Source organism: Uloborus diversus, chromosome 6 (assembly GCF_026930045.1).
Source record: "Uloborus diversus isolate 005 chromosome 6, Udiv.v.3.1, whole genome shotgun sequence".
Taxonomy (NCBI): Eukaryota; Metazoa; Arthropoda; class Arachnida; order Araneae; family Uloboridae; genus Uloborus; species Uloborus diversus.
Genome location: NC_072736.1, coordinates 12,735,558 through 12,761,005, shown reverse-complemented (window position 1 = coordinate 12,761,005; position 25,448 = coordinate 12,735,558). Strand labels below are relative to the sequence as shown.

The 25,448-nt window shown below is 35.8% G+C and overlaps 1 protein-coding gene across 1 annotated transcript; it reads right to left on the bottom strand.

The window, feature by feature from the left end:
* Positions 1-5,941: 5,941 nt before the first annotated feature.
* Positions 5,942-25,266, bottom strand: LOC129224218 (glycogen phosphorylase-like). Its single transcript, XM_054858641.1, has 2 exons — positions 23,930-25,266; positions 5,942-8,066 (listed from the first exon to the last, which is right to left on the bottom strand). Exons 1-2 carry the CDS (start codon positions 25,264-25,266, stop codon positions 5,942-5,944), a joined length of 3,462 nt encoding a protein of 1,153 aa, XP_054714616.1.
* Between the last annotated feature and the right edge of the window lie 182 nt (positions 25,267-25,448).

The window sequence follows — 25,448 nt, the reverse complement described above, 5'->3', positions numbered from 1 at the left end:
GCACCGTTCCCATTGCGTACAATTCTGTGGCCTACAAAAAATGGTCACAAAATCGGGTGCATGTATAAACCTTCGATTTAAAACCCAAACACCTACTTATTTTATTTATTTATTTATTTATTTATTTATTTTTTAGAAAATGAAAATGGGGGCGGGAATAGGATTATATTTTCATCCATTTTGTCTTATCTGTAGTTACTGGTTGTCTAGTTTCTGACGTTAAAGGTTATTTCATTGACTGAAAAATTTCCTATATGAAAAGAGATCTATATCAATATGACAGTCAAATGTTATCACTTTTGATTCTCTATACATTTTGCTACACAACATGAAGAATTGTGTGTTGAGTGCTCATTTATTGCTTTACTAGCTGTACCCGCACGGCTCTGCTCGGGCTATAAAATTTATTAAAAAGCTCTTAGAGCCAATGTAAATTTCCATTCCCACTCCGAAATAAGAAGAAAGATTCTATTTCGTTAACTAAAATGTGCACACGTAGTTTTGTCTAAGTTCCAAGCATATTCCATAAAGTAATTTTTAAAAAATCCTGACATAATGACTACTGTTTCAAAGAAAATAGCATAGTTTAAATACGCTTAGAATCATTCAAAATCACCGTAGAAAAGCATTGAAAGTTAAAAATCATGATAATAACTTGTAACTCTTCAATCTGAAAAAAACTGCCTATAAAAAAAAAAAAAAAAAAAAGACTAAATTTAGATCTATTTAGATTTATCGTCTAAAAATATGTTAATAAACACAGTAAAAATAATTAACAAAAATAAACCCCATATTTGTGCGTGTAAATAATTCGAACGAATGAGTTCCTACCCCTATCCAGAGTCACAACTGACTACAACTGTAATTATGTCGAGGACTGCATACTAAGTGCCTTGCCTCCATTATTTTATATACCGATAGATGGCAACACCATCACTGGATCGAACAGTTTATGAGAATTTAGAACTAGTCCAGGAGCTAATAGCTACCTGGTGCTAGCACCCCCAGAGGTATCGTTTCACTTGGAGGACATTGAGACCACGAGCATATTTAACGTCGCCCAGTCCCCTTTAATGACGACGGTGGGTCTTCGACCATCGAGGTTCGAACCCAGGACCCTCCGGCCCCGAATCCGACACTCTACCGATCGGGCTACCACGGCCCAACGAATGAGTTTTGAATGCAGCAAAGAATCGTTCTTGCTATTCACCAATCGCAAAGAATGTAGATTTTGATTTACGTAAGACATTGAGCAACGTGACCGCAATAAGGAATGATGTTTCACTCATTAGACCTTTTTCAGTGCCCTCGTGGCTCTGTGGTAGAAATTTCGCTTCCTTTTGCCGGAGGTCGTGGGTTCGATTCCCACCGGTGCATTGAGGAAAAAAAAGGAATGATATCATTTTTTTCTGTTTTGTTTTTCATATTTTAAATGTTAACGATGAAGTGCAGGTAATATATTGTAGACTTGTACTTTTTTTCGTAAGGGGGGGGGGAGCTTTAGTAACTTAAATGATCTTACACTTCTTTTCACTTATCGAAAATTTCTCACGTAACTTCTATCCCCTTTCAGAAAACAATTCTGAATGTGCCCCTGGGTTCGGATAACGTTTCCCCGTTGAGTTTTTTGAATTTGAGGTCCTAAAAATGCTAAACCATCTTCGTAAATATTAGGCAAATGTTTGGATAGGTAGCCTCTTCCCCGGAATTAGTGATTTGGGGGGGGGGGGGGAGAAATGATTGGGGGTAAAATGAAGGAAACTTTGGAACTTTAAATTTCAAAAATAGAATAGCAGATTATCTTTGATGGCAAGGCGAAACGATCGGGGACCCTCACCCGGAATTTTTTTTAAATTCAAGTCCTGAAAAGGAATGTTTATACGGTCTTTAATTATGCGAAAGGAACAGAAGGCACTCCTGTGAAATATTTCCGAAATTGAAAGCTTAAAAATATATTTCTTTGCTATTTTTAGGGAATGGGCTTACGGTTCTAGGCACTTCTCGGAATATTTCCAAAATTAAGTCCTGAAAACGCAATTACATGACATCATTCAGGATGAGGGTTGGGGTTAAGAGACTCTCACAAAAAATATTCGATATTGAAGTTCCAAAAACGAACTTTTAGACAATTTTAAATAAAATTATAGGGAGGTTTTTTCGAGACTCTTTCGCGGAAATTTGTAGGGATGCAAGTCCGTAAACCAAAATGTAATAATGCTGAGGGATCAGGTACCCTGTTATGAGGGGGCGGGTAGTTACTACAATCCCATGTAGCCCTTCTCTACGCTCAAGTATTGATGCTTCTGTAAAATGATTCAATTTTTCTCTACATATTTTAGTTTTTAAACTGTGCAAGGATATGTTTTTGAATGTCCCTTATAAGAAATTCTTCGCGACTCCCTTGGAGGTCGCAACATACAAGTTGAGAACCGCTGATCTAGAGCATTAGTAATTAACCAAGCTAGTCAATTAATGGTTAAAATATTTTTTTCTCAATAAAAGTTGTAGTATACACATTTATATCTTTAGCATCAAAATGTTTGTAATTACTTTGGCATAAAGAAAAAAGCTTTAAAACTAACATTTAACGTATGTTCATTGCTACAGGTAGATCGTTTTTGTCAATTACTGGCATTGAGAGAATTTTAGATCAATGCATGTAACTGACCAACCTTTAATAACAAACAGCATAAATGGATAGTTATTAAATGTATTTTTTTCTTCACTTAGAATAAGCATGGATGATCTGCATATCTCAGTTAAATGAACCTGTAAAATAAAATTTAACCTAGAAAAATGCGATTCAACATTTTATCTGATAACAATTTGCACCATTAAGAAAAGTGAATTTCCTTGAAAATTTCTAGATGTCTCTGTAAGTATACCGTTCGTAACCTTCATAATGTCCAATCAAAACCTTTGTTACAAGTTAGTTCCAGTCACTGGCTGATGGTCAGTAACTCGCGGATCACACTATAATACTTCTTGTGCAATTTAAATAAGCGCTTATGAATCTAATGTTTACTTAATCTGTTACTTTTCCAAGTCTAAAACTTTAAAGTATAAAATTGAGATGCAGATTTACTTAATCCATTTGCACAAATTTGACATTTTTACGTTTGTATGTGCAATTCATTTCCAGAATTTTAAGCTTTGTCTTAAAATTTCGATACATTCAAATATAGAAACCATTAAACGTTACATAATATACGAAGTACCTACTTTCTAAAAAAGTTTCGTTTCTAAAAGGTAATGATTTGAGCGTATTACGCGTACGCACACAACATGTAAAAATCATTATTTTCCAAGTTCAAAAATTTTTTTAGAAAGTTCATATCATATTATCATACATAATACATTTGCTCTTTGTTACAACGAGCAAATATATGCACAAAAATGTCACACCTGCGCAAATGGATTGAGCAAGTTTTTTTATTAAATAAGAACTATTTTCAGATCATCTTTGTCTTTCGTTAACATTAGGAACTATTAATTACTTCTTGATAAATAGTTAAAATTGTTGTTGAAATAAAATATCACGAAATTTTAATGATCTTTGTTGCGTCAGTTTAGAAAGATATTCATTGCGGATTAGGAAAGATTTTCCGGCGAGCACTTGTTGGCCAACCCTCCACTCCTTGTTCACCCACCCATTTCTAACAACACGAATAATACACACGGGGACGTCCTCCCTCTAATCTCTCTCCCCCTTTCTCTTTTACAAGCACTGACATCCGAAACCACTGGCCATCACTTCAGGCACACACATGGAAAGCCTCAATTTTTCGCGAAAATCTAATCCCTTCTACCTCCCTGTGCAAAACTAACTGATAGTGATATTTGTCCGGCGGGATCCTCACGGTGATCACGAACAATTGGTTTTAAAGGGGAAAAAAATCTAGACTGCTTTATGATGAATACGAAGGAATGAAACTTGTTACAGAAAGTTTATGGTCCATATGGAATCATTTATTAGCATAAAAATGAGAAAAAAAGCCGAACTATTAATAAAATAGACCTTAATTTCACGTATCCTTACTTATTCGAGTTTTTGACGCCATCTATTAGCACTTCAAGCAACTATAAGATTAGTGGGCAGAATCGAGTAAGTTTCAGAACACGTGAGCATTAAATTTTTTTTAAATGATATTTACAAAATATTTCAATTGCAATGCGTGTACATTGTTTCTATGGTTCAGGGGAAAAAAATCTCGAATCTCTGTGTTTAGCTGATTTTTCATGAATGTGTGTAAGAGAAATATTTCATATTTGACAAAAAGTACTTTTTAATATCATTTTGTGATAAATGTAGGTAACTCAGCACAAATTTACTTGATGCACGTTGTTCTTTACACATTCATCTGATAGAGTAAAAAGTTTCATTACAATCTGGCGATTAGATTTTTTTTGTCGCTGTTTCCAGAGAGTCAAGTTTAGCATGTTTTTCTACTGGAACAGCCAGCTGCAACGTAAAAAGTGAAGGAATTGACCTACAGTTTTCTTTTTGACATCGCTGAAAAAAGCTCCTTTTTTTACTCCAGATCTAACTCGACCCATGGTCGATAGTTTAACCCTCTATCTCCATTAGAAAAAAAGTTACGAGCGAATTAAATGAAGTTCAAAAAATGTGTTCTCTATTCAAGTTTTTAACCATTTTATTTTGCGTTTCCACGGTAACGCTTTTTGAATCCATTATTTCCATCTTTCTCATTTTCAATTCTGAAACTTATTTTATTTTGTGTTTCCATGGTTACGCTTTTTAAATCCATCTTTCTTATTTTAATTTCTTAAAAGTATTTTATTATCTGTCGTCATTGTTTGGAGGGGAAATTTTGCATGCTGATTTTTTTTTTCCTTTATTTATGCCTGATTGTTGAATATACTTCACTTGATACAATTTTTGTTTTCAAAATAGACCGGGCAAAGCCGGGCAACGCAGCTAGTCTTAACTATGTTGAAAACTCTGAAATATGATCAAATGCTGTAATTACAAGTTTTAATCATTTCCAGTACTGAATTCATGTAATGTAAAAAATGTCATGAAACAAAACTATTAAAAAAAAAAAAAAGTACACAAGTGTATTTAAAAACGCACACAATACGCGGGAGGGGGGGAGGATCTACAGTAAGGGTGCCATTTCTCTCTCCGAAGGTTAGATCTTTTCACCCCGGCTGCCTATTTTTTAAAAGGTGCCTGTTTCACACCCTAGTTAGAGGTGCCATTTTGGCTCCGTATTGGGTGCCGCTGGTGAACAAGCTTTTCACCCCTGAAAGGTGCCGAATGCAACCTGTAGTTTTAACAGTGTATGGTAAACTTGGGGGGGGGGGAAACGGTGTTTTCCCCTTTGACTAAGTAATTCAAGCTTGGCGATAATCTTGGAGCCATTCAAACAGTGTGAACCATAATAATAAGAAAAGAAAGAATTTTACGTCAGCCTCTTCCCCTTCAATTCTCTATATTTATTTAGGACAAAGTTTCAGTAGCATGGTCGTGACAAAATTAGCGCCACACGATACAGCCATTATAAAAGATCCATTTAAATATAAAAATTGCGCCAAATAAATAAAATTTGAGAGCAAAAACCATTTAAAGTTTCATCAAAATTTAAAATAAATCGCCGAACCGATTAAACAATATTAAAGGCTCTATTATCTATCGCCAATCTGGCCAAGCGACTACATTGCCACAACTCAGCCCTGTTTTAAAAAATATAAGCGTCAACTCCGCTAATTTTTATTATTCTCAGGCAAAAAGTTACAACATTTTTTATTATTTTTCCTGTCAGATAAAATAAACATATATGTCATAAAAATTTTTGCTCAAAAACTAGCAATTTTTTTTTTTTTTTTCAAAATAAATTAGCAGTTGTGTGTAGAATTTATAACAAATCTTCCAACTCATACAGTTTTCCGCACAAATTAAAAGTTGAGTTATTTTTACTCAAAAATGTTGGATGCTGTTTGGAAATTGTGGGTCGGGCAACTTTTCGTGAGTAGTTTTGACACCCCATATTTCAGCTGCGTATTGTTCTATCGTTCTGTCGCTCGAAAATTTCCCAGACGAAGCTATATTCATCAAAGACATTTTCGCCCATTCTTCTGGCTTCGAATACACTTGACTGACTCGTTCTTGGCAATGCATGTAAGCTTCATAATCAGCAAAGACGAGATACTGGTCATAGTTCATCAAGACATTCACAACCTCCCCGAATCTATGTGGGTCTCCCGGACTGAAATATCCATTTTTAATTTGGTCAATAGCTTCACGCAAAGATCCGATTCGATTGTAGTAATCCCAGGCGTTGTATCCTTTTCGTTTCAATCCTTCAACTTCTTCAACTGTCATGCCAAATATGAACATATTTTCTTCTCCTGCTTCTTCCATCATTTCAATGTTGGCGCCGTCCAATGTCCCGATAGTTAAAGCACCATTCATCATGAATTTCATGTTGCCTGTCCCAGATGCTTCAGTTCCAGCTGTGGATATTTGTTCACTGAGGTCTGCAGCAGGGATGACCAATTCAGCAAACGTCACTCGGTAATTTTCCAGGAATACAACTTTTAACTTATCACGGATTTCCGAATCCTTATTCACGACATCAGCAATCCCACAGATCAGACGAATTATGTCTTTTGCCCTGGCATATCCCGGAGCGGATTTTCCACCAATCATAATAGTCCTCGGGACAATATTCTCATGCGGATTTTTCTTGATTCTATTGTATAGTGTGATAATATGCAAGCAATTCAGAAGTTGTCTTTTGTATTCGTGAATTCGTTTGACTTGGATATCAAACATAGAGTCAACGCTGACATTAATTCCAAAATTATCTTTTATGTAGTCCGCTAGCTTTCTCTTATTATTGCGCTTTATTTGCATAAGAAGTCGCAGAAAGTCTATATCATTTGCCAAAGGCTTGAGTTCTGCTAAATTATCCAAGTGCGTTATCCAATTTCGTCCAATTTTCTCTGTAATAGCATCAGCTAAAAGAGGGTTACACATTAATAACCAACGTCGCGGAGTTACACCGTTAGTTTTGTTTTGGAATTTATCGGGCATCATGTCAAAAAAGTCCTTAAATAGATCTCTCTTTATAATTTCTGAATGAATTGCAGCTACGCCATTAACAGCATGAGAGCCAACAATGGACAAGTGAGCCATGTTCACTCGCTTCTCACCCCCTTCTTCGATCAAAGACATTCTTCGAAGTCTGTCATCATCGTTCGGAAATTTTCTGGCAACTTCTTCAAGGAATCTTCTGTTAATTTCAAAAATTATCTGCAAGTGCCGCGGCAAAAGGTTACCCATCATGCAAACTGGCCATCTTTCCAAAGCTTCGGGCAAAACCGTGTGATTAGTGTAGGCAAAGGTTTGCTCTGATATCTTCCAAGCGTCCTCCCATGACAGTTTCTCATCGTCCATCAGTATCCTCATTAGTTCTGGTATGGCTAAAGAGGGATGCGTATCATTCAGTTGAATAGCTACCTTATTGGGAAAATCTTTAAAAGACTTTTGTCCATCTCTTACTTCACCATATTCAGGCATTTTGTAACGATGAATGATATCCTGCAGAGTCGCAGACACTAAAAAGAATTCCTGCTTCAATCGCAATTCCTTTCCTCTAAAAAAGTTGTCGTTTGGATATAAAACCCTGGTGATATTTTCTGCGTTGTTTCTGTCCAAAACAGCATTAATGTAATCGCCATCGTTGAAAAAACGCAACGAAAAACTTTCAGGTGACTTTGCAGCCCACAGGCGCAGCGTATTTACAACATTATTTTCGAAGCCTGGAATAGGATAGTCGTAAGGCAGTGCAAGAACTTCAACAGCATCGACCCAGCGAAATCCATCTTCATCCGGCACGATACGTCCGTAGAAATTGACAGTTACCATGGATTCCTGTTTGGTGCACTCCCAGGGATTTCCAAGGGCGAGCCAATCGTCAGGATATTCGACCTGTTCCTTGTTTTCGATTTTTTGAGTGAATATTCCAAATTCGTAACGTAGGCCGTACCCGTGAGCAGCTATGCCTAAGGTGGCCATGGAATCTAAAAAGCATGCAGCCAGTCTTCCAAGTCCTCCATTACCTAATCCGGCATCTTGCTCCATATTTTCCAACTCTTCTAGGTCCAGGCCTAACTTGTACAAAACTTCGTCGACTACTGACTTCATTCCAATATTAATCATGGTGTTCGTCAGAAACCTCCCCATGTAAAATTCCAGCGACAAGTAATAGACTCTTTTCGGGTCCTTCTCGTAATAGGATTGCTGCGTACGTATCCACATTCCGGATAATCGGTCTCTCACAGTCTTGGACAATGATGTGTAGTAGTCATGAGGTTTGGCCATGTTCCTATCCTTCACCAAAGTATAGTGAATGTGTCTGTTAAAAGATTTCGTTACCTCTTCCACATCACTCATTGAAGTAATCCCTCGAATACTAATTAAGCGCTGGCGTGCCTTTCTCTCGCCGTCCTCCAGTTTTTGCCATGTATATGCCATTTTGCCTTACTTACACCACAAATAATTTAAAAGCAAACTTGTTCGGAGATTTACTGATGAAAATATTTACTCCAGAGAGAAATACCTGCATTACTTTTTCAATATTGCTTTAACGAAATGAATGATAATTTGAAATCACTTAATTTGGAAAACATATTTCAAGGATCGTTCTGCAAAATAAAATTGTTTTGCCACGAGAAATGTTAATCTTCTCTTTGATTAATGATTTAAAAACAGTTGAAGTTTTTTTTTTTCAGTAAGTTACCGCCTTGAAGTTGTTTTTAGGATTATTTACTAGAGATATATGAAAATACTAGCAGTACCCACCCGGCGATGCCCGTGCTAAGAATTTAAAGGAATTCCGTTGAGTAAAAAAAAAAAAAAAATCCCCCCCCCCCTTTGTAAAATAATCATTTTTCAAAAAAACATTTTAAAGTCTTTTTGGAATTTAAAACAATTTGCCAAAACATATTAAAAGATTTACAGAAGCTTTAAAACTCAAAATAATCATCCAACTGTACAGTTCATCGCTTAACGCGCCAAGGTTCCACGCTAACATAACCCTGCTCTTTAGCGAATGAAGCGCATTTTATCTGCAATTTGAAGTGTTTCAACAAACAACCAAAAAAGACATCAAATAGTATCTTTCAAATGTAAACTAATTCCGCAACTCTATTTTTTGTTGCCAAACTCGGCAAGCGACCACGCTATCGTAACCCAGCCCAGCTATTAGTGAGCGAAGCAAACTCCGATTGATTAGCTATCCCATCTGTAAAACGAAAAAAGAAAAAAAAATCCCGTGGGACATTCGAAAATCGTCGTCAGGGAAAAAAAAAAAGAAAAAAAGTCGTAATTCATTCGGTTAAAAACGAACAAAGGTTTCTTTGGAATTCAAAACAATTCGCCAAAACATTGAATCACATTTACAGTTGCTTTAAAATTTACAATAATTTCACAACTATTGTTATCGCCTAACTCGCCAAACGACCGCGATACCGGAACCCAGCATTTTTGCGAATGAAGCGGATATTTATTTTTTATTTATTTATTTATTTATTTATTTTTTTTTGCAATTAAAAAAGTTTCGCCAAATAAACGAAAATTACATTAACAGTAGCTTTCAAAAGTAAAAAATTCCGCAAATTTATGTTAACTCGCCAAGTGACCCCGCTGCCGTAACCCTACCGATTAGCGAGTGATGCAAACTCCGATCGATTAGCAACATGATCAAAGAAAAAAAGTTCCATGATTAAAAGGAATCCCCCTCCCCTCTCTGATGTAAAATAATCAATTTATTTTACTAAAATGCGTAAAGAGCCTTTAAATAGCTGAAAACAATTATTTGCAAGTACCTATAACGAAAAAACACGTGTGTCCGATATAATAAAGGTAACAGTGTTCAAAGAGAGTCGAAGGCTCTTTAAAATCCTCGTCTGGAATAGTTTCGAAAATATTCATCAGAATGGGTCTAAGAGCATACAAAACACCTTTCAAATAAGGGAAATAAATATTCCTAAGTATCGTCATTAAAACAAAATATATCATTCAACCTTTAAAATAACGTAAACAAAACCAGTAACAGTCGGATTTTTGTAAAGACTGCGCATCCATTAAAATCCTACATAAAAACATCGCCTAGCAAAAACCTATAATCAAAAGGGAATATATTTTGAATGCCCTGATATAGACAAAGCCCAAATGCGTTAAAAACCAATTGCAAGAAATTTTACTTTGCTATATACTCTAGCAAGAAATGGCAACAAATAATATTGTTCAGCTTTTCTACAAGCTAAAATTAATCTCGCGCAAAAATGGAGGAAGAAATTTCTTTTTGAAATCAATTAATTTTTACTTTTAACTCTTATAACTTTTTTTGTAGTCATTTTTCGATGTCCGCGGTTCTAGTCCTTGCGGATATTTTCGAAATGATTATTTTTTACGGGCTTTCCAAAGGTACCAAAACCGAAAAAATCGGACCATTTTTTGGCATAGACGTATGTTCAAGTAGACATAAAATTGAGTTTTTGATTAATATATCCTTTAATTAGCATCCTACGTGGACGAGTATGAAATATTCGTAACCCTCGTAAAATTTCGAATTTTTTAATACCTGGTTCGACCCTGAACTCAAGCCCGTTCTTGAGAATTTTGCATATGAGTGCAGAACATTCCCCATCCAGTTTCACCCCCTTAAAATCGAAATTTCGAAAAATCTTTTCTTAGCACGCGCTTACTTCATAAAATTGACCTATGTTCCTAATTTCAGCTTTCTAGCCTCAGTAGGTTTGGCTGTGCATTCATTGTCAGTCAGGACAAGCTACTTATATATACAGATAATGCAACACGCCTTTCTAATTACCAACTTGGCAATAAATCTTTGATTGTTAAATTAATCAAAAATTGCAAAAAACTACAGACACGTGTTTCGGTGTTACAAGGAACACTTTTTCGCTTCGCTTTATAGATTACACTAGCAGTACCCGCACAGCGATGCCCGTGCTAGAAATTTAATGGAAGTCCGTCGAATAAAAAAAATTGTCGCCCCCTCCCCCTCTGATGTAAAATGATAATTTTTCTTTGTATAAAATGCGTACACACCATTTCAAACGCAAAAAACCTATTAAAGTTTCTTTGGAATTTAAAACTTTTCGTCAAATCATTAAATTATATTTACAGTTACTTTAAAACTGTATTTAGCGAGTGAAGCGGTTTTAACTGCAATTTAAAATATTTCGCCAAATAAACAAAAAAGACATCAAATAATATTTTTCAAATGTAAAAATAGCTCCGCAACTCTATTGTTAATCGCCAAACTCACCCAGCAACCACGCTCTCATAATCCATCCGTCTAACGAAAAAAAAAAAAAAAAAAACACTCAGTGGAACATTTAAAAATCATCGTCAGAAAAAAAAGAAGAAAATGTCGTACATTTCACTCGGATAAAAACAAATCAAAAGTTTATTTTCTCCCAAAACAAATCGCCAAAACAATGAATTACATTTACGGTTGATTTAAAGCAATAATCCTAGACTGAACTGCTCAGCGCCTAACTCGCCAAGCGACCACGCTACCGGAACCCAGACCTTTTGCAAGTGAAGCGGATGTTTTTTCTTTGGCAAAGAAAAATGTAAACTATATCACTCATTATGCCTCATTCATTATGCGTTGGGGGCCTTCATGGCTTTGTGGTAGAAACTTCGCTTCAAATGCCGGTAAACGTGGGTTCGATAATCTCGGATGCTCTGAGTGGTGTATTTCCTTTCTTTACTCTGAAAATCTTTCTCACGTTGTCTTATGTGTGAATAAATAAAAATGTCCAAAATCTCGAGGCAATGGCCCTCAATCCTTCCATGGTTATTAACTGGGGGTTTGGCGCTATCATCAATTATGGGCTATAATTGTTTGCTTTTGTCACTATCAGCAAGGCCATGGTCGAAGTACATTAGCCCTTGGTCTTTGGCATCCACAAATTTGGCGACAATTGGGAAATTGCTAAGACTCCTAGTTTTCAAACTCTTCCCGCAATTTCTACATTGTTTGGGGGAATTATCATAACGTAGATCGTAAAATATGCAGAATTGGCGAAAACATTTCCCCATTGCTTATAATTCCGCGGCGCCAAGTTTGTGGACCTTTAAGGAATTAAAATGAAGCGAAGCTAAAAGACGTAACCATGGCAATGCGAAACAAAACATCAGTAATTTCAATGGAGACTAGATTTATTCGAACTTTATTTTTAGCGGCTTGTAACTTTTTTTCCTTTGGAGATGGAAGGTTATTTTTACGACCATAGGTCGAGATATTTCTGGAGTAAACGATGTCACTTTTTCCAACGGTGTCAAAAAGAAAACTGTGAGACGATTCCTTCACTTTTTATTGATAGATTTAATGTAGAAAGTATTGCTAAAATTTCAGCTAAGCCTAAAAAAGTTCGAGATAAAAAAGCAAATTGCTCCCGTTGTAATGACGTTAGAGCATTGGAACAAATTGCCTAGAACGCGGAAAATTCTACCCTTTTCAACGATATATAATATTAATATGTGCAAGTGATTTTTCACCCCTTTAATAGCCAATAATAGGCAATTTACGTGAAATTTGGTCCTAAATTTGAATAAAAAAAGAACAAATTATCGGATTTTTTTCGAAATATAGCCTATGTTACTCAGTAAGAAAGCACCTTTTATATAGTGAAAGAATTTTTCAAATAGGTGCAGTGGTTCTGGAGATTACCTCGAACATATAAACACACAAAAATCCACCCTCTCTCTTTATAATATTAGTAAAGATATCGTAAATTTTATACAATTCACGTGCCGTTAATAATCGCTCACAGTGAACAATCACCAATGGCGATAACTTGCCAGAAAAGACAACCACTCAAACACGCGCTCCGATCCAAAATGGCTGACCTTAAGCTGATGCGCCGGCTCGTATATATAGGGGCCTTAGATCTAAGTAAGGCCCCTATAACGGCTCTAGGTCTAAGCGCTGAAATATGACGTCACTCAATCTAGGCAACCGGATTATGTTGGTGCTTAATATTGGCACATTTTGATTAAACTTTTCATTGTTGAGAAATAAGTTGATTTTATTGAAATTTAAAAAAAAAAAGATAAATGATTGAAAATGCAGTATCATTTATTATTTTTTATTTCTAATGGCAAGATTTTATGACAACTACAGACACAAAAGTACATTTGGATTAAGGATATAAACAAGTGGACAAAGATACAAAAAAATAAAATAATAAAAAAGCATTTGTAGCAAAAGTCTATGAATCCAAAAGGCCCCTGACCTCCCAGCATCGGTACGTAAGAGAGCGTTTGGAAAAAGAAGGGCAAATGACGAGATGGTCAGCATCCATGATCCGTCACAGATCACAAAGACTGCAAGAAAATACATTTAAGTTTTCTATATATTTTAATATATGGATACTCATAATTATTTTTAGAGAGAGTTATTTAAACTTAATTTTTTCTAATAAGTAAGGTTTTACTCATGCCTGAAAGTTTTACAAAAGTGCAATTGGTACTAGATTTTTGGATCTAAGTTTCTTTGACTCACCACTAATTGTTTGGTAATATCGAATTTAGGTTGTCGACTCTATGCATTAACACTAAGCCTAATAGTACTGTTGCATTCTCATGCCTTATTTAAAATTATACTAAAAAAATTTGAAGCTATCTTTAAAATACTCGCAAAAGACTAGACTCCATAGTTATAAGGATAACAGGATAATAATTTTATTTGCTCTTTCAACATTGCAAACTCTGCTCTCGAAAATCATCCGAACAGCCAATTTAAACCAAAGCTACTGTTGCCTTGACAACAGGGACGCCGACTCAAGTATAACTTTATATAAACTATTTGCAAGGCTTCATCCTCCCACCTTAAGTTGGCGAGAGACAACTTAACTATCAAAAGTTATAAAGTTCAAAATTTGAGAGGAAGTCCAAAAGTTCAGAAATAATTTGCAAATTTAGAATCAATTTGATTTTTCAAAGGGAGTTATAACTCTCTTTTGGATCCGTGCGCGAGCGACTCACTTAATGTTGACAAACCCAGAAGTTGCCACCGAGGGTACAAGCAAGACTCACCCCCTCCCCTTCCTTAGATCAGGTACTACTATATTACCAAAGTTGGATGATTCTTTTTCACTAATAAAGGTCGAAATGTGAAAGGCCTTGCCTAGAAATCATTTCACTAATTAAAAAAACTTTTCCTTAAATAGGGAAGTTTTCGATTTTTCAATTTTATTTTTATATGATAGAGTAACATGTATGAACATCATAGATGAAAAAATTTTTGCGATATGATAAGTAGTTTTTTTTAATTAATTTTTAAAGTTCAAGCACTTGTGACGTCAAATGGCATAGGAAGTGACGTCATGCGCTCTTCCGATAGGGGAGAAGCCGAAGGACGTGCATTCGACTTCGAAGACGAAACGTAAAAGACTTATCTACTCGCATTTAACTCCTCGCGTTTCTGGAACATTAAACCTCTTATCCTCCCGGAAATATCCGAATATCATCATCGATGTTACTTGAGGAAGATTATTCAGATAGTGCTTTAACGAATCCGGCCTCCATAGTGTGTTCAAAAGGATTATTGAATTTCTAAAAAATAAAAATATCAACGCGCTCAAAATGTCCCTAGCGAAAACAAGGGATCTTCGGCGGAAAGCTGTCCATTAGTGCCCTGTGACGTAAGCTCGTGACGTTTCAGAAGAATGCACTTTTGCGCGTGGATTTTTAAAAATTCATTAAAAATCAACCACAGTGTTTTAAAATTCAGCGATGGTGAATTTTTTAGTTTTGAGGGTCAATTAACAATATCCAATAGCCAAAATATGAACATTTAATAGGTTGCAACTTCCCTATTGAATGACTAAATGTGAAACTCATTGTATAAAGGAATTAGTTGATATAATACAGTAGTACAAGCAATTATTATTCGAGTTGTGAATAATATTTTTTTATAAAATTAACCTAAAATTCATTCTGTCTCAGTGAAAACTTTGAAGTCAATGACCAATAGAAGCAATTGTTGAAACAGATAATGCTATCCTGAAAGTGAGCAAGAAATCGCCCACCATTGGAGACCTCTCTCCTTTTACTCTTGTTGTCACTCCTTTCAAAAAAGTTTTTTTTTTTTTTATAAATACGGTGGTTTTCTAGGAACTTACTTAAAATCAAGTGGTAGCTTCATCATATAACGAAAGGTAATGAAAATTATTGTTTCCTCCGTAATAGTTAACCTTAACAGCAAAAACAAAAGAAAAAAAAACATGGTGCCTTTGACTTTACACAACCACCTCCCTCAATCTGTAGCTTCAGACGAAGGAAAAGAAAAAAAACAATAGTGCTGAGATGTCCACAAGAAAAACACATATTTTGTATTAGAGTGATTTTATTATCATAGTAGTCGTACTAAAACCTTACAATTCGAAGACTTTTTTTCTTTTTCGCCTCCAGTAGTAGATCAAAAGCATGATTTCCTTATTGGGAAAACGCGTTAAATTTTTTCGCATCAAAAGTGTAAAGTTGCCGACCCCCAAAAAGTGCCGCCCGGGGCGGACCGCTCCCTCCACCCCTCCCTAGCTACGCCACTGCTTATATTCTCATCATCAAAATATTCCATCTGGATAGTCTTCAAAAGTATCTTTTCAGCTTCCAGCGACTTCTTGATATGATAACTCACCGTTCATCCTTGTTGCCGGATTTTTGCAGTTAAAAATGAAGCGTCTTACACAAAGCTACCATGCGTAGTATTTTGTCAAAGCTTGAAAAATAATGGTAGTACCATTCTTTAAAATCATGCCTACCTTGTTAATCTTCAATATTTTCATTGGAAAAACAAGCAGAAGTACTTTTTAACTTCGCTTTTTTCTTGTGATATAGCCTTCAAGTCATAATCTTGCTCAGAAGAAGGCCATTTCGTTGGATCTTTTATCCATGAAGGCCCCTACCACTAGATACTATCAAATCTTGAGAAGTACGACCTCTGGAGGGGAGATCAGCTGGATTTAATTCCCCAGGGACCCATTTCCAACATTCACATTCAGGTGCCGTCAGCTTTCTAATATTTTTGTCACGATTACTTACGAACACCGACCCTATTTCTTCATTTTTATCCACGCCAAAACTGTTGTTGAAACTGTCCAGAAATTAAGTTTTATTTCCTTTCGATCAACGTAGTTTAGTCCTTCCAATACAGAAGTACAGAGTCTTGCTCCAATAAGTGCTGCAATCAACTCCAAGCGAGGTATGGTGATAGTCTTTGGTGGAGCAACTCGAGATTTTGCAGTCAAGAGATGAACTGTTACTGTGTGACCCCTTTCAACTCTTATGAAAACAGCAGCATAAGCATGTTGACTAGCATCAGAGAAGGTGTGAATACTAATGACTTGGTTTCCATCAGAAATGTCGATCCAACGTGGTATAGTGATTTCATCTAATTCATGCAGTTCATTAAACCAACTTAGAAACCCCCTTCCAGATTCAGGATCAACCTTCGAGTCCCAAGATGTTTTCAGTTTGCATAATCTTTGGAGAAGTAACTTCGGGAATAACATAACAGGACAGGCGTATCCTATAGGATCAAATACTTTATACATTACTAGCAAAAATACCCGGCGTTGCCCGGGTCAGTAATAGTTATGAGAAACAATCGTTACTTGCCCTTGCTTTCTGTTTTAAGCGAACGAATTCAAAACAAATCTTTTTGACGTGATTAAAAATCGAGCTTCTTCCTTGCTCATAAAACTAAAATAGCAATAAGTATAAAGAACAAAATAGTACTCATTTAGAAACGAAAGCACGACATTTAAGCATACACAAATTTGAAGAATTTCCGAAATATGAAATTAAACTTGACATGTTTAAAAAGATTCATTAGTTAGTACTTTTTTTTAACATCTAAAACCTTCTCTGTATGGCTATTGATGTACGAACTGTTTTAAAAAATGTAGCCGCTCGTGTTCCCCTTACACTTGCTTTAGTTATTTTGGGAAATTTCAATTATTGTGGGCACTTGATGCGGTTTAAAATGTTACCAAATTTGCGAGAATCATTTTGGGACAATTTCGATAATACTCCCCCTTTTTACTAATTTTTATTATAGAAATATTGTCGCCAGATGCTGACCAGGAAACATCACGATCAAGGAAATTCAAAAAAATTCCAAATTGGTGGCATTCGAAAGAGCATTGGAAAACATGTTTATGGCACTGAAACTACGTGCCCTCGTGACCACGTTATCGAAATATGATGTCTTAAAAATTGCCGAAATTTTTAGTAAAGTCGCCAAATTTAGCGAGTTTTGTTCAGAAATGGAAGGTACGGCGCGAATTCAACATCTGCATCTGACAAGACATTTCACTTCCATCTTTGGTCACCACCAAAGCGCGTGAGAAATATCGCATTAATTCTTTACTCGGGGCGGGGATACCATGGCGCGGGGTGTCGTGGCACAGACTGCGGCATTGAAATTTTTAGGGGCTTGTGTTCCAGGATATTAACGTGCAACTGTATAGGGGAAAACGCCACAGCCCGAAATATTTGTTTTATTTTATTGTAAAAACAATGGAATTTTTTGTTATTCTTAAGACTGTCTGTTAAAAAACTGATGTTTAAAACTTTTATGCTTCTGCGGGTGAAATATTTCCACTGAAAGAGTTTATTCGATGATGAAACTGTTTTGAAAAAAATATGATAACCGTAGAGAAACGGTAAACACATTTTAAAGTCTTTTTTTTTTTTTTTTTTGAAAAGTCGTAAATCTGAAGTCTTCAACAGTATCTAAATACGAAGAAAACGACATTTTTAAAGATTTCAAACCATGTTCTCAAATTAAAAAAAAAAACGATTTCTGTCAGTTATTTCCAGTGTGTTTTTCGTTATGTGTATCGTTTTCAAGCTATGTGTAAACCCTTTAACAAGTCAAATAAAAAAAAAACTGTATTAATTTTTATTTTGCTCGTATTTGAATTCCCTTTTAACGTGAAACATAATTGGTAAAACTGACTTCAGTATTTTTAAAAATGACTAAATAACATGCAATATGATGTGCATTTACGTTATAGCGACTTTCAGTTGCAGTGACAGACTTTTTCGAACTACAGGGGTTGTTGTAATGAACGTCGACTGTAAAATTTTTGATAAGAATCTGTTATGAAGTAATTTCCGACATCGTTAGTTTTGCTGTGCAAATTTTTGACATTTACTATCCGTTGTTTTCTTTTTTTTTAATTATTATTTTTTTCGATTTTAAATTAAACATTTTCGCTAGCAGTGGTCAGACAAGAAAACTTCATGAATGATAATAACTTTTGAAAAAATAAATAAGAGCTGGGATACTACAATCCATGATCATGTTCTTTCAACATCAAAAACTATCCATTTTATTTTCAATATATAAGCTTTAATAAGCATGTTTTTTTTTACTTATTCATAGTAATTCTCGTACATAATTATTAATTACTTACGACACATTTCATTACAAGAGTACAAACTTAAATTAGTTAAGTAAAACACACTTGAAATGCACTTAAATTCTGAAATGCATTATTTTCACGATTACAAAGTTAAATCCTACGTTCAATTTCGTTGTAAAGTTGTAGCTCCTCTGGATAAAGCTCACTAGTTTCCGCTTCACAGGCTTCATAGTTACTTTTTAATTTTACCCACACAAGTAAAGGGTTAATTCGAAACATCGTTTACGCGCTTTGCAGATGACCAGAAATGGAAATGAGAGTCTTGCTAGACGCAGGCGATGAAATCACGTGGTATTTTCCATTTCTTGCCAAATCTTTAAATTTGGCGATTTTTCGTAAGATTTCGACAGACTTTGACCCCCCATATCTCAAAAACAAAAGGACGAGGGCACACAATATTTGGGTCAAATTTTTTTCTAAAAATACTCTTTCGAATGCAACCATTTTTAACATTTTTCATGATTACTGAACTCGTGATGTTTCCTGGTGAGATACTTTTGGTCAAAATAAAATGGCGCTAAACGGTTTCATCCGAAATGTTTCCAAAATAAGTAGTAAAATTTGGCGATTGTTTGAAATTGTGCAAAGCTAAAAATTTATGAAAGTTTTTTTTGCTCTTTATGGATTTGCCTAATTTAGTTGCTGGATTATTTTACACAGTAAAAAAATTTTTTTTAAGATTCTTTGATTGGCGATATTTTGTTTACATGGTGTAAGCTGAGAAACATTATTACGTAACCTTTGGCTTCAAAAACAGCGACAGTTGAAAAACCTACCAAATGCATCAGCTACTGAAATATTTCTGCAAAAATTTTGGCGATATTTCTGCTGGTTGATTGGATAGTGAGTAAGTGTCCAATCCGCATAAATAATAATAAGAAAGCCGTTAATTACATTTAAGTTCCGTTTAAATGGAAAATGATCAGTCAAATCCATTTATTTTTAGCCAATCTTGTGGAAAAACGTTACTTTGCGATTTGACTTGAGAGAAGCCTCAAAAAGTCAGACGAAACGCAACAGTAATCAACAATACAACAATTCTAGCTATCGACTGGGAGTTGAGATGATGCACTAAATAATGAATTGGATTGATGAAAGCCTTCGAACAGGGAACAAAAAAAGCTCATAACTCGTTTTTTATACAACTTAGAAACTTCGAACAGATGCTATCTTCAGCAGAAAAATTAGCGCTTTCGATGAACACATAATGTTAATATGTGCCCCTTTTTTTCACTCCCATATTGGGGCATTTATGCGAAATTAGGACTAAATTTGGAATAAAAAAGGAACTATCAATCGAACTTTTTTCGAACTGGTCTATAAACCTTCCCAGTACCAAAATGAACAAACGGTGAAAGTTTCAGCCAAATCTGCCGGGTAGTTTCTGAGATCTTAGGGAACAAATTTACCAAACTTCATTTTTATATATATAGATTGACAAAATTGTTCTTTTAGTAACATCACTCAGTTGAAACTCTTTTAGCCAACCTAATTTCAGGAACAATGTATCATCTTTTCGATTCCAAGATATTCCTAACACTGTACATGGTAGTGTATCCTTTTCTCCACTATAGTGCCAATCTCTTAAATTGAATTTTCCTTCCGCCATTACAGTTTTCCCATCTTCTGTGAATTTAACCCGTTCATCTTTATGATCAACACTTGCTACCACGTTATCAAAGTAAAAGCTATTTCTCAGTTTATGAATTACTTCTTCATCCCAGGTCGAATTTTCAGCATTTTTTCTCAAGTGGAAATCTCTAGTGGAACAGCTGATAAGAGGTAAGGGGCTGCTGATCAAACCAAAAACAACTTTGGTGCGACGAAATATTTTTAATTTACCGTCTTTTGTCCACCATAGAAAACGTAAAAAATTTATCTTCTTTACGAACACTTATTTGCAGAAAAGCTCTCTCAATGTCGGAAGTGATCCCATATTTTCTTTCTCTGAATTTCAACAGAAGATTAAGAATAAGTTCTAAGAGATTCGGACCAGAATTCAAACATTGATTTAAAGAGAGCATTGATTTCTTTCTTGCGGAAGCATCGAAGACAGGACGAATTTTCGTTGTTCCATACTGTTTCACCACAGGTCTGTGTGGCAAGGAATGACTTTGAACTACGGTTACTTCTAGAAGCATTTCTTCAATTATACTCAGTTTATACCACTTTTCTAATGTTTCATCATATTTTACGTACAAGTTCTTTAAATTCAATCCATTGGTCATTTTTTCTAATTTTCTTTTTGCTAAGTCTTGATTCGAAGGCAACGGACGTACATCTCATAGCGAAAATTTCGAATACGGTTTATGGAAAATGGTTGAGTTTAGCTAGCTTCTTGACTTAACTTTCGAACCAGCTAGTTACATTTTAAAATAAAGTGCATCTTTTACCTACAAGAAAAGAAATTTTCAATTAGACGAGCATTGTTCGTGTATAAATATTTTAACTCCACTAAGAAAATCTGAATTGTATCCAGTAAATTTCAACCTGTAGTGCTGTCAAAGCATTATCGCTATGTTTCATAGTCAACTAATCCGGCAACTACATGGATTCTTAGTTAGTGCTTAAGAAAAGTTACTTTCATGATTATGAGAGAATGTTATATGACAAAAAAAAATCACAACTTACCTTTTATGTTTTAAATATACTCCAAATCCTTCGGAAATAACTTACTTCGGCATATGCTATCGAACTTCACCATAAAATAAGCTGGAATGTGCATGTTAGTGAAAATAAAGTTTCCAAGATTTGGTGACATACACCTTAGCAACCAATTCAGTTCTTGGGATTTCTGTGGCGACGATAACGGCTTCACTAGCAAAAGGGGTGGGTTCCGGTAGCGTGGTCACTTGGCGCGTTAGGCGCTGTTTTAAAGCAACCGTAAATGTAGTTCATTGTTTTTGCGATTTGTTTTGAAAGAAAAGAAACTTTTGCTTTGTTTTTATCCGAGTGAAATGTACAACATTTCCTTTTTTTTTCTGACGATGATTTTTGAATGTTCCGCTGGGTGTTTTTTTTTTTTTTTTCATTAGACGGATGGATTATGATAGCGTGGTTGCTGGGCGAGTTTGGCGATAAATAATAGAGTTGCGGAATTTTTTTTAGATTTGAAAGATGTTATTTGATGTCTTTTTTTTTGTTTGTTTGTTTACTTGGTGAAATACTTTAAATTGCAGTAAAAACCGCTTCACTAGCTAAAATAGAGTTTTAAAGCAACTGTAAATCGAATTTAATCATTTGACGAAAAGTTTTAAATTCCAAAGAAACTTAAATAGTTTTTTTTTTTTTTTTGAAAAGGTGTGTACGCATTTTATACAAAGAAAAATGATCATTTCACATCAGAGGGGGAGAGGGGGCGTCAATTTTTTTTATTCAACGAATTTCCATTAAATTTTTAGCACTGGCATCGCTGTGCGGGTACTGCTAGTGAATAAATAAAAGAAGAAGATTTAAAACGATTTGGAAGTATCGGAAGAAAATTATTAAACTTTAAACTATGGATATTCATATAATTTTCAGCAAAATTACACTGAATGAAAACGGATTCTTGATCAGGACCATCAAAATCGGCTATTTTTACAGCAAAAAATATAATTCGGTTGTACGAAGCAAATCCATTATTGAAGACGTCAAAACCGTGAAAAAAAGGAGAGGCGCGCGAGGTTGTCGCTTTTTTACTTTAATGTTTACTTTCGAGGGCGCCCACCTCGCAAACTGAATCTTAGCATATTTGGCGAAAAACATGGGATGCGTTACAGAACTTATCATTTTGTCAAGTAGCACTTGTGAAGGCCTGTGCACCAGAAGAGTTTGCATGACAAGCATAGAAAAGTAAAATCGGATGACGTCAACCAGGTCAAGTAAACACAATAAACAATTGCAATTACTCAAAAAAAAATCACCTTCGCCCCCCCCCCACATAGATAATTAATTCTCTAGCTCAAAGAAAAAAATCTTTCCTTTTACAAAAATGTTCTTTGGCAAGTGTAAGAAACACCGCTATAAATTATTGAAATGTGAAATTGAACGAAATTCAATAATTTTATTTACTGAAATTCAAAGTACAGAATTTTGCACTTGCTTATACGGAGTTGCGTGATTAGACATTCGACGATTTTTTACATTTACTTTTCCAAGTGCTTAAAGTTTTATGTAGAAGCTATAATCTCGTTTTAAAAGCTATAATTTACATTTCAAATTTTATGCTTCCAAAAAGTATTCATTTAGTCTATGATTATGTTAAACTTCTTCTTCGGAAGAAGACTTGGATTGACAAGGTTGAGGATCTGGCAGCTTTTCATGTGTTGGTTCGACATTCCATATTGTTTTTGCGTATTCCTCGATGCTTCTGTCACTGCTAAACTTTCCTGACGAAGCTATATTCAACAGCGCCATTTTAGCCCATTCCTCTTTATTCAAAAATTTCTGTTCTATTTTTTTCTGACACTCTATATATTCTTTGTAATCGGCAAACACGCAGTACCGGTCATAGTTCAACAACACATTCACAACATTACTGAACCTGTTAAGGTTTCCTGCGCTGAAGTCACCTCTGTTAATCTGATCAACAACTTCCTGTAAGCTTTCTATTTTACTGTAGTAATCCCAGGCGTTATATCCTTTAAGCATCAACTCCTCAACTTGGTCAACTTTCAGGCCGAAGGTGAAAATGTTCTCTTCTCCCACTTCCTCCATTATTTCTATGTTGGCTCCGTCAAATGTTGCAATCGTCAACGCACCATTCATCATGAACTTCATGTTCCCTGTTCCGGAAGCTTCTGTTCCTGCTGTAGAGATCTGCTGGGCGAGATCGGTCGCTGGAATAACGAGCTCGGCTAAAGATACTCGATAATTTTCTAAGAAAACGACTTTTAGCATACCATCGATATCGCTGTCATTGTTGATGACATCAGCAATGCAGCATATCAAACTTATTATGTCTTTTGCCATGCCATACCCAGGAGCAGCTTTGCCACCAATAATAACCGTCCTAGGAACGCAGCTTGAAGGATCTTTCTTCATTCTGTTATACAAAGTGAGGATGTGCAAACAGTTCAGCAGTTGCCTTTTGTATTCGTGGAACCTCTTTACGTGCACGTCAAACAAGGAGTCGACATCTACTTCAATTCCGTTATGTTTCTTAATATACTCTGCCAATCTTTTTTTATTGTTTCGCTTAATTTCCATCATGATGTGTAAGAAATCGGAGTCGTCCACGTGAGCTTTCAGTTTCTCAAGTTCACTCAAACGAGTGATCCATGTATCCCCAATTTTCTCGCTAATTGTTTCAGCTAAGCACGGGTTGCATAGCAGGATCCAACGACGTGGCGTGACGCCGTTAGTAACGTTGTGAAACTTTTCGGGAAATATATCATAAAACTGCTTGAATATATCGCGTTTCAGTATTTCTGTATGAACCTCGGAAACTCCATTGACAGCAAAACATCCTACAATTGCTAAATAAGCCATGTTGACGTATCTCTCATTTCCTTCTTCGATCACGGACAATTTGCGTTTCTTGCTGTCGTCTCCAGGAAACATTTCAGCGACCAATTCCAGAAATCTTCTATTTATTTCGAAAATAATTTGCATGTGTCGAGGCAATAGCTCAGTCAGCATTCGCACAGGCCATCTTTCTAGAGCCTCCGGCAGAACTGTATGATTCGTAAAAGCGAACGTTTTTTTGACGATGGCCCATGCGTCATTCCAAGGAACTTTTTCGACGTCTATAAATATCCTCATCAACTCTGGAATGGCTAAGGTCAAGTGCGTATCATTGAGTTGGACGACAATCTTCTTCGGGAAATCTTCGAAAGACGTTCGCGCCACTTTCGTCTCTATAAAATAGGGGCATTTATACCGCCTGATGATGTCCTGAAGCGTTGCGGAAACTAAAAAATATTCTTGCTTTATGCGCAGCTGCTTGCCCCTGTAGTAATTGTCCTCCGGATACAGAACTCGTGTGATGTTCTCGAAATTCCTTTTACACAGCATTTCAGCGGTGTAATCTTCGTTGAAGTATCGCAGCAGAAAACTTTTGTAGGGTTTCGCCGACCACAGACGCAGTGTGTTCACGATGTTATTTTCAAATCCTGGAATCGGGTAATCAAAGGGCAAAGCAGGAACGTCAAAAGTATTTATCCATCGGTAGCCATCTTCATCGTGTTGGACTTTACCATAAAACTGGACAGATACCATAGACTCAGGTCTAGCTATTCCCCAAGGATTCCCAATTGCCAACCAGTCGTCAAGGTATTCTTCTTGTTCACAATCTATGATCTTTTGAGTGAAAGTTCCAAATTCATACCGTAGTCCGTATCCAATAGCGGGTATTCCTAGCGTAGTCATGGAATCCAGAAAACAAGCTGCTAATCTTCCGAGGCCTCCGTTTCCTAAGCCGGCATCTTCTTCGACATCTGCTAATTCTTCCAAATCAAGACCTAAGCTATACAGTGCTTCTTCGACCGCTGTTTTCATCCTACTGTTTATAATTAAGTTTGTCAGGAATCTTCCCATATAGAATTCCATGGATAAGTAGCATATTCTTTTGGGGTCTTTCTCATAATAAGCTTGCTGAGTGCGAATCCAAGGTCCAACTAAGCGATCTTTCACCGTATGTGATAAAGCCACGTAGTAATCGTAAGTACTTGCTATATTTCTGTCTTTCACTAAACTGCAATGCAAGTGCCTGTTTAAAGCCTCTGTCACTTCTTCCACATTAGCTATATTAGGGAGATCTTTAATGGTTAGACGACGTTCGCGCATTTTGCTTCCTTCTGGTCGCTCTATAGGCATTTTAGTCACCAACAACAAAATCAATCATCTATTTAAAATAAATTTATCACAGCGAAAAATCAGAGTTTAAAAGTTTGTAGTCCAGAAACAAAACTCTACAAACTAATCACGAAAAGCATTTGAAATTATGGACGGTGGCACGTGTAGAAATC

What these genes read in the sequence shown, in the direction of transcription:
- LOC129224218 (XM_054858641.1), bottom strand. Translation starts at nt 25,266, where the DNA reads ATGCGCGAACGTCGTCTAACCATTAAAGATCTCCCTAATATAGCTAAT. An exon ending in GGATGTTTTGCTGTCAATGG is followed by an intron (nt 8,067 to 23,929) that starts AGTTTCCGAGGT and finishes ACTTGGAAGACT; the next exon opens with GGCTGCATGCTTTTTAGATT.